Source organism: Cryptotermes secundus, unplaced genomic scaffold, assembly GCF_002891405.2.
Source record: "Cryptotermes secundus unplaced genomic scaffold, Csec_1.0 scaffold378, whole genome shotgun sequence".
In the NCBI taxonomy this organism is placed as follows: Eukaryota; Metazoa; Arthropoda; class Insecta; order Blattodea; family Kalotermitidae; genus Cryptotermes; species Cryptotermes secundus.
Genome location: NW_019734966.1, coordinates 505,435 through 515,869, shown reverse-complemented (window position 1 = coordinate 515,869; position 10,435 = coordinate 505,435). Strand labels below are relative to the sequence as shown.

Sequence of the window (10,435 nt, the reverse complement as noted above, 5' to 3'; positions counted from 1 at the left end):
GCCCTCTGGACCATTACTGGAAAGTGATGTCTGACCGCCTCAATTACTTCTGTGTCAGAGGGCCTGGGTTCCAAATAAGAGGCCATGGTAGCGTACTTTAGGAAATGGCTGGACAGAGATAAACCAGACCTGGGATTGAACCTGTCTTGATACAAACTGCAACGGACTAGGCTTTGCTTTGACTTTGACCAATAGTTACCGGAAAATGCTACCTTAAATTGCTCATAGTCACTCAGGTTTCGGGCTACAGTGGCTACCCACTGTTTGCCTACAGCACCCACTATAGATTTGAAGGCTAGCGATAGCTGGAGGGGCTTAGGCACACTCCTGAGCCTCATGAATTCATCCAGCTGATTTAGATGAAATATCGGGTTAACCTCCGAGCTATCGTCGAACTGAGGCAACGGGAAGTCAGCGCAACTCAAATAATTGTTCGCCGAGTGATGGCGTACAGGCTCTATAGTACTCTCACACACAGCAACCCCATTCACACACACAGAACATGAATTCGAATTACAACTGCATTGTACATTTTCTATTCTAGCCATATTAGCAGTGGGCGGTGGAGTGGGAGAGCCATGAACAGCGTTCGTCACTTCCCTGATTTGTGTTACTTCTGTACCCCAAGTCATGGGAGTCGCTCGGGCAAGCTTGTCCTTCAGTTTACCAATCGCGGAATTTAATAGCTCGAACTTGCGTTCGTTTCCAAGTTTTTCGGTTTCTGCCGCTTTGTTTAGCTGTGCGGTGCTCTCCCCCTGCCGTTTTTCTAAGTCCTCTGCACGTTTTACCAGGTCGCCCTTTAATATTTCTATATCATTAGCCAGGTGAATTACCTGATCGCCAATTAAATCTACCTCGGTCCTGACTTCTAGAACTTTGCCAGAGAGTTCGCCAGTCAGCTCCTGGTTGCTCCGGGATTGCTGTTCCAGCCGGGCCCCGAACTCCAAACTCCGAACTGATTCCCTGAAGCTTCTCCTGCACCATTTGTAATTCCCTTTCCGTGTCACCCTGTAGTTGCCTAACCTGGCGAGACACTTTTGAAGTTTCCGTGAAAATTCTTGGCTGAGTTTTTGATTTTCTAGTCGAAACTGCTTACCAGTTTCTCGTTTTCCCTCCGGATCTCCTCTCTCATCTGATCGTTACTCACCCTTAATTTCTCCTCTACTCTACTCTGCAGTTCCTTATTACTCTCCTTTAGTTTCTCCTCTAACTTTCTGGCCAGTTCTTCGTTCCCAGTCTTCATCGATGCAATCATGCTGGCGAATAAGTCTTGTAAATAACTCGGTACAGCGGGGGAGTCGACTGCAATATTTTCACTCTGGGCTTGTATCGTCACTTCCATCGTGTTCCTAACCTGGTCTCCTAATTCATCCAGACTTTCTACTGCTACACTTGACCCCTCTATTTCAACACAGTCCCCCTGGTCACACGACAGGTCTGCAGAAAATACCCCCGACATGTTCTCACTATCAGCCTGCTCCACTTCTATAACCCGGTTTCGAAGCGTTCGGCTGGCCATGTGTATCACTTGACTAACCTTGTGTTGCGCGTTCAATGTTGTTGTGTTGGGCGGCCCTCCGCGCTCTGGAAGCTAGGTTGCGACTCCGTCCGTACTTCCTCTTGGCCCCTGCGGTGTGGTCCCTGACAGCTGCAGTGGCGGTCGTCTGCGCTGCTGTGGCGTTCGTAGGTAGATCCGCGGCCCTTTCTTCACGCGTTTGCGCCGGCACTTAACCACTGATTTGTTTCCGCTGGCTCCTCGCTGCCTCTAGTCACCCTTGTCACGATATCGGCCGTCGCGTTGGGCGCCACACTTACCCTGTAACCGTTTTTCTACGGTTCTGCTAGCTCCGGTAGAGCAATTCGATTCCTTTCAGGGCGTGTTGATTGGCCACGACTTGGGTGATTAGTGGGGCTTTAGGCGTAGGGAAATCACCACAACACCAATTAACTGTATGGAGTCTTTATTAAATTTGCACTAATTATATAGAACAGCACCGTAGGGGTACACTTCACAGATTCGTGGATGTAGGCTTACTTACTGTTCTGGGGACGCACACTTAATAGTTACCACAGGGCGTGTTTACGGGGATCCGAACACGTGTACCCCCCCGGTGAACGTAACTTTCAAAGTCCTCTTTGCCAGGCACCCTCTGAATGGTAAATTTTGCCCTGGTTACCCAAAATTCGGGCAAAGGACCTCCCACTTCAGATGATGATTGGCTGGACCGGGCAGACTGGGAGGTTGCTTATCATTCTCCTCCAATTAGGAAAGCGAATCTCCACTTGTGTACAGTTTAGGGGTGAACTTTGCCACCTGCTGCGTGGCTGTCAAACTGAGATTTTGGGTTAGCAGGAAACGACGCTGCTAAATTTATGACTTCCCCTGTCAAGTGTAGAATTTCTAAAGGACTCGGCCTTGTTACGCATTAAATTAACTGATTTACGAAAGGGCAGCTGGCTTCAAGCTTGACCCAAGCCACTTGCTGCATGTCTCAAGGGGGGAAAATTCCAAATTGTGAGGCGAAAGTGAGGAATTTCACAAAACCCTAACCATACACAAACATCAATTGACCTTCCCATAAACTGGACAGTTACAATCCTCTTACTTCTTCCCCAGTTATAAATTGGTGAATGATGGGGCTGAGCACTGGATCAGCGTTCTGGTGCGTAGCAATATCTTCAAACACCATAGGGAAATTTAAAACCATTGGACATGCGGGGATATCAACAGGGGTATCATACTTTCACGACAAAGCATCCGCAGTGAAATTCTGGCTTCCCTTGATGTGTTGGACATTAAATTTGAATGAAGATAATCTTACCACCCAACAACCAATCCTTCCCAGTTGGTGGGGATGTGATAAACACCACAATAGAGCCTCATTATCAGTCTGCAGATCGAATTCAATATGTTCCAAGTATGATCTGAATTTCTCCAGACCAAACAGGACCGCTAGATGCTCCAGCTCATATGTGGAGAATTTGCGCTCTTGATGGGACAATGTACGAGATGCGTAGGCAATTGGTTGTAGCTCCCCATCAAACTCTTGTAACAGAACTGCAACCACAGCAACAGAGCTGGCATCTGTCTGAAGGGTAAATTTCCATGAAAAATCCGCGGTTTGGAGGATTGGGTGGTTGATGATAGCTAGTTTAAGATCCTCAAACATGGACTGCTGCTCCGTTCCCCATGCAAACTTCTTACCCTTCTTTTGAAGTAGGTTGAGGGGTGCCGCTTGTTCGGCAAAATGGATAAATTTATGGAAGAAATTCACCATACCAATTAATTTTGCAATCCCCTTTACATCCCAGGGAGGAGGGAAATTCTTAATGGCTTCAGTTGTACTCGGGTCCACGGTGATTCCCGAACGTGAGACTATATGTCCCAGAAACGACAAGAGGGGAGTAGCAAATTTAACCTTATTTGGGTTAACAGTTAACCCCGCCTGATGCAACCGACTGAAAACCTCATGCAAACGGAGTATGTGTTCCTCAAAGGAATCACTATAGACCACTAAGTCATCCAAATGATGGAAGACGAACTTAAACTTTATGTCTGAGAAAACCTTATCCAGGAGACGTGTTAAAACCTGCGCTCCAGTGGCCAGCCCAAAAGGCACCTGAGTATACTCATATAAGTTCCAGTCAGTGGCAAAGGCAGTTAATGCCTTGGATCGTTCAGTCAGACCAATCTGATGATATGCTGAATTTAGGTCGAGCGAAGTGAAAACTTTGGCTCCTTTGAAGCAGTGTAAACATGAGTGTATATCCAGCAAAGGCACAGACTCAATTTTGATTTTTTTATTAAGAGCCCGGTAGTCCAGAACCTGACGAAAACCATCTTCACCTTTGGGGATGAGGAAGATGGGACTTGAGTATGCAGACATGGAGGGTGTAATGATACCCTCGTCAAGCATTTGACATATGTGGCGGCGCAAGATATCCATTTTAGGTGGCATCAACCTATAGGGCGGGACCTTGACCGGAGATGAGTGCAGTAGCTCAATGTCATACTTTAATAGATTAGTGAGTCCCAACTTAGGGGTTAGGACTTTCGGAAAATCCTTAATGAGCTGCTTCAACTGAGTAGCGCTTACGCCACTCAAATAGGAAAATTCAGGGTGAGACTGGGAAGCAGTGCACACCCGCGAAACCTCCAGAGTCGAAAATCGACGTTATAAGGTCATTCTATTGGTGGGGTTGAATTTACAGAAGGCAAACCCTTCCTGTATATCAGTTATCAAGCCAACTTTGCCCAAGAAATTGGCCCCTAAAATAACTGGTTGAATCAAATCCGGGACCACGTAGAAAGGAAACTCCCACCTATACCTATCAATCCTAACCTTGCATTTAACCCGAATGTGCACCGGAAAGGTGTGCACAGACACAGTGACACATCTCACACTGATGGGATAAGTGGGTATAGTGGGGAATTTCTTCTTAATGTTCTCATAAACGGTAACCAATATTAATGAATGCACAGCCCGAGTCTAAGAGCGTGTGCACTGGCCCGAAACCCAATTCCTCTTGAAGACAGGGTAAATGATACTCAGAAACACCCCATATACTCTGATTCTGCAAGGTGGAAACCATATGAGTATCACCCATGGGAATGGCAAAAGGCACGTGGGAACTAGAGGACTTTGCGTTAACTTCTAGTCAATTACGTCGACCTTGGGATAAAGGCGGCTGCCTAGGTAATGCTGATAACTTAACACGGCACTCTCGACGGATGTGCCCAACTTTGTTACAGCTATAACACACCTTTTGGGAAGGTTGCGAAGTAGGGTTACCAGACACAGAAGGCTCGGCAAGAGTCATAGGAGTGGGTGGATTGTGCGATCGGGAGCTCTGACTCTTGTCGCTCATCGAAATATTGTGTGCATATATGCACATGTTCTCTAGTTCAGCATAGATGGCAGGTTTATCACAGATAGCTAACCGACTTGTTTCCTAAGGGTGGAACCCATTGAGGATATTACTGACCACCACTGCCTCATCCGCATCCTGACGCAGAACAGCAGCAATTGCCTTAATGTCAGTAATATAAGCAGATAGGGGCTCGTTGGCCCTTTGGGCTCTCAAATAATCAGAACTTATCAGTGGCAACATGGCACGTGTTGGAATAAAAACTCAAGCATACTCTCATGATAAGCTTGGAAAGTATCCCCAGACTGTATTGTGTCAAACGTTTTTGAGGCCAGTGCCCCTTTGCTGAATCCATAAAAGACTTGCAAGACCTGAACAGGGGGCACTTGGAAAACTGTAAGAATGTGCCTAATCCGCACAGAAACTCGCAAAAGTTGATCAACTGAGACAAGTCAAATCCGTCCGTGACAGGAAGACCCTGAAACATTTGCTGTACGGGATTCGGCAATTTTGCGAAGACGAGGGGAAAGGTAGAAATACTACCAGGATAAGTGGACACCTCTGTGGTGGGTAGATTACCCAAGATTGGGCGATCATTTCATTGACTGGCCGGATCCACGACAAGAAGAGGGGAAGGGGTCAAATGCTCCATGTGTGGACTGGCAGACAATACAACAGCTGATTCGGCCCTACCTTCAGCGTTGTGAAAATTGATCATACTTGCAGCGAGCAGTGGTACTGATGACATATGCTCCTCACTCTGCAAATTGCTGTTGATTTCTACCATAAGTGACTGCACTTACTCACGCAATGTTAGGGCGGAAGACTCCAACTTGGGTGTTATTCTTCTAAACTGGAACAGATTGCGAAGCCGAGTACCAAGATGGGCAAGTCAATGTAAATAACGAGGGAAATCAACAAAAACATGGGAACTGTCCGTATTTCCACCAACTCTTTGATTTGCAAAAATTATCCTGACAAAAGGAAAGAATAGTTGGTGTTTCCTTCAAACCTTTCGTAGTGATGAACTGCTTGGCATTCACTTCAACATCGCGCGAGGTCATGAACAACACTCTCAATGCAGCCACATTCAACTCTTCAATAGGAACCCCTCGAACAGCGAGCTCATACTCTAGTTCGTCCCTATGCAAGTACTCAGGCACTACTGGCTCTGTAGTCATAATGAAAACAACTGCAAGAAAACAGAAAACTAGGGCAATGACCAAAAGATCCCAAAAACCAAACCATGCTCTGCTGCCACTTTGAAACGTGAAAAGATCTTGAAGACTGAAATTTGGTTTTTGGGTAGGATGTACCAACTCAAAGACACTATAATAAATATATCAAATGATAATATATATATATATATTAAATACTAAATGCGAATATAATGTAAGTCCCTGGAGGTAATAGGCCTCTGACAATCAACTAATCACAATTGTACAGACCAGGAGAAGAGTGAATCGACTGAACAGTTCAAGCTCCCACAACAGAATGGAACACTCACAGTGGACCTCAGCCGATGGGAACCAGGAAGTGGCACATTGGAAGGGGGAAGGTAGTAAGAAAGGGGGGGACGCCCTCTGACATAACGCAGACACAATGTTACAAGATGAAGAATATCCCATGTGATTGCGGCAGATATTACATCAGCGAAACAAGCATACCTTTAGAAGAATGCATTAAGGAGCACAAATATAACCTGACACAAGATCTGCTTGAAAAATCAAAATGTTTAAATAAAACAGGACGATGGATAATGTCCAGAAACATAATATTTGTATTGAGTTCATATTTTGTTTGCAGTGGTATACTGTGCTGCCATGTGAATGTTATTTTATGGGCTGGCTCTAGGTATAGCCAATTGCATTACATTTTCAGCATACTAATGCCTTTGTTACTACAAAACACTGAAAATTCTTGATCTTAAGCCTGCCACAAAGCTATAGACTTTTTTCTTACCAGTCAGTGTGCTATAGCCAGTCTTACCTGGCAAAACCAAAGAGCATGAATTCCATTTCACATTCATAGTTAATGATACCTTAAAGACTGCCAGTCTTAATAGTTTCAGAAGCAAAAGGCCAATATGGAAGGTGCAGAAATTTATGGAAGAAAATAGGGACCCTTACAAATTGCATGTTTTGACAACGATAATGGGGAAAAGCCCATTTTTTTGGAAGAGATTTTTCCATATGTGTATGTGTATGTGTGTATTCTATATATACACACACACACATGGTTAAGGTAAAGTTCTCCCCCTGTGCTTGATTAATTGGCATTAAATGGAGATGAGTAGTCAGCTTCACACCCCCACCACTTTACCCTTTGGGAAAGAGCCCTGGAACTCTTTGGACAGGAGGCTGGGTGGGCCCCACAAAACTTGATAAAATAACAGTATGCGTGAAATGCTACTGCTGTCTAGAGGCAGTGTCAAAGTAATGACCAGTGCATAATTCTCCATTAAATAACAGATAAATTTTTTCATTCGCAGAATGGACAAGGTGGTTGAGTGATTTGGCCATCAGATAATAAATAGTGACATGCATTTAATATATTTGAATAGTAATTATTTTATTATTATCAGTACAGACTCCATTTCTCCCATGTGCACTTTGTAATCTTCCCTTATGTTAATAATCATTCACACATTATTCTGAATGATCTCAAGATGCCAGAACCTTCCAGATAAATAATTGCAATTTCTAGCTACAGTTTCTATAAATTGGCCTACTCCATTGGTCCACTCCAATACAGTTATACCTTGGAATCACAGCTTAAAGTGGTCCCAAAATTGGCTTGTAAGTAAAATGTCATAAGTCAGGTTGATTATAACTTGGGACATATAGGGTTAGTTTCCAGTAGCTCAAGGCTCAGGCCTATTTTACAATATTTTAAACTGTTATACACTGTAACTTGATTGTATTATTATAAAAATCAGTAAAGGGACATCAAATAATATAGTATTAAACACTTAGGCTATTAAAATATTAATAAATAAGTTATTTAACATTTTACCATGGTTTACTATATTATATTTAAGCATCCTGTTACATATTGACAACAGAGCAATGAACAATTGTAAATCTGGAGTTTAAATGTTAATATTGAGTGCAGTGTGACAGCTACATGAAGTGAAATACACCTAATTATGGCTGGTTGCGGTCGAAACATGTAGTGTAATAGAGGGGGGACAAGAACTACAATAAAGTGTTACATTTACGACAGAGTTTATATTATACATATAGAAATTTTACCATGGATTGTTAATGGCTATGTTTCAGACCACCATAGCCTTAAGGCATTTGTCATTGAGAATTACAGTTTAAGCTACCAGAGCATTTACAAACTTTATAAACAATTAAATTAACATGTTATCAAAATATGACATTTGCAGCGCCTTATTGAATTCAGGAAGAACATGTCTCTTTGTGGGAGATTTTGGAAGGTGCTCAGCTTGGCAGCGGAAACAAGAAATATGGTTGCTGGAGTTTTGGACTCTCTAAAGAAGCCAGAATTCAGGTTTTGAGTCCAAAATTTTAGAGTGGGTGTTAATTTCATGGGTTCATAGTCTTGGAAGTTTAAGTCAGGAAGTTACAGGTTGAGATACAACTGTACATACATTAAATTATGTTTTTACTGAATATGCATTCCGTCAATAATTGAAATTTATTTTTGACAAAGGTGAAGTTTACAGGGTCAGTTAGAGTATAGGGACATCTTGCTGTTTGGTGAACTTAGCCATAATTTCTAAGAACAGTGACTTCTGCATAATGACAAGCCATTGGCTTATATATGGATTAATCTGCAACGTATAATCCTCAGTAATTAACACCACTGCCAATTAAATACAGTGTTTTCCATATGGTTTATGTTTTGCCGGCTTCCCACCATGGTGGCTGGTGTTCAGTCCCAGGTCAGTCATGTGGGACTTGTGGTGGATAAAGTGGCACTGGGGTAGGTTATCTCAATTCCCCCTACAAATGCTCATTCCACCAAATGCTCCATATTCATTTATCATTTGGGGCTGGTACAATAGGCTAATTAGTGGCTGACATGCCAAGTGAATTCAGTCTCACCCCACCTCACGAACCAAAAAGAACAAATATGTTGCATGTTTTAACATCTGACACAGTATAAATATTTTTCAGTGTTCGATTTACACTCTAGGTATATGAAGTGTGAACTTATATAACCTCAGTAATCAGTTTGGGATGACTTTTCAAGATATTGTCATGTAGTATACCACTGAGAAACAGAAACATTTGGTTTCATTGTTTAAATTGAATGCCAATTTTTATCATTTCTCATTTCAGAAAAATGCGCCGAGATACGTGTTGAGTGTTTGAATGTTCAAGAGATATATACAGTATATATCAGTCTATAGTGCATGAGAGGATAAGTGCACACAGATGTTTATATAATGCAGGGTGCAAGACAAATTTTGATTCTTAATGCCAGGTGAAGTTATCTGAAGTTTTCCTACATTTCCAGTTTATTTATTAACTTGAGTCTTTTTTTTTTAATTAAATCTGTATTTCAACTTTGTCTGTTTTGTAAAATTAAATGTATATTTCAACTTCATCTATTTTTAAAATTCATCATGTATATCAGCAATATCTGTTTTGTCAATCCATACATAATGGCTGACAGTATTCTATCTAAAATAATATATTACATTTACACTTCCCTGTTTATCTTGTATACAACACTACCTTCTTTGTTGCTTTTTTTTTCCTGATATATTTAATATGATAAGCTCTTGTGATGGAGAGAAAAATCAATGAAAGAATTGTTCTTGACATGGCATCTCTGTGTATGTGCACCTCACTAGCATCTGGATGGTTAGGTGGGTTTTATTCATATTCCATATTTGAGAGTTTTTCCATCTAGATCCATGCCCAGTGAATATGAACATTCTAATATAAAGAAAATGTATTATTATCATAAATGGCTACAGTGATTTTGATAAAATTTGAGTCACTTATGGAGAACATTTCTTTAAATAGAACTCTATAGGTGGTATCTTCAAGAAAATAATGGTAAATTCTCTATATGAGAGTATTGTGATGGTGAAAAATATCAAAGATAGAAATCAACACAAAACTGAAAAATGTCAATTAACCCCTCAAGCGTGTGCGACGCACCATATGCGTCCGCTCAGTTACATGCATCTAGCGTGAATTTAAGCGGGGGCATTTAAACCCCTCCTGGTGCTTTATTTTCGCAAGAATTGAAGGCTTTGTGCAGACATTTACCTAAATATTTTTAAATAACGAAATCGCTATTTGAAAAATTCCAAAAAATTATATTATATTTACAATTGTTTACAGTTCATTATTATAAATGTCTATTTACATTTTGTCAAGCTATTTCTTTTTCCCAGCTCTCCATATCCAGTGTCCAGTAGTTGACTTTGATGTGCTATTGCTCAAAACAGGGGTCTAGGCAGAGAGACGGTGTCCCTGACTTCTCTTTCCGTTTTGTGTACACACCACACACCTTCTTCTTCCAACTTTGTAAGTTTCAGTTTTGGGATTTTCTTGAATGAAATGCTGACCCGTCAATC

The 10,435-nt window shown here is 41.8% G+C and overlaps 1 protein-coding gene across 3 annotated transcripts in view; it reads left to right on the top strand.

Moving 5' to 3' along the window:
- Positions 1-9,777, top strand: part of LOC111869062 — an 80,055-nt gene extending 70,278 nt beyond the window's left edge. For all 3 annotated transcript variants that reach the window (XM_023860260.2, XM_023860261.2, XM_023860259.2), the window contains one exon: positions 9,183-9,777. In XM_023860260.2, the coding sequence (XP_023716028.1) occupies positions 9,183-9,207 (25 nt within the window). In that variant the 3' untranslated portion in view covers positions 9,208-9,777. The remainder of the gene's footprint in view (positions 1-9,182) is intronic.
- Positions 9,778-10,435: the final 658 nt, after the last annotated feature.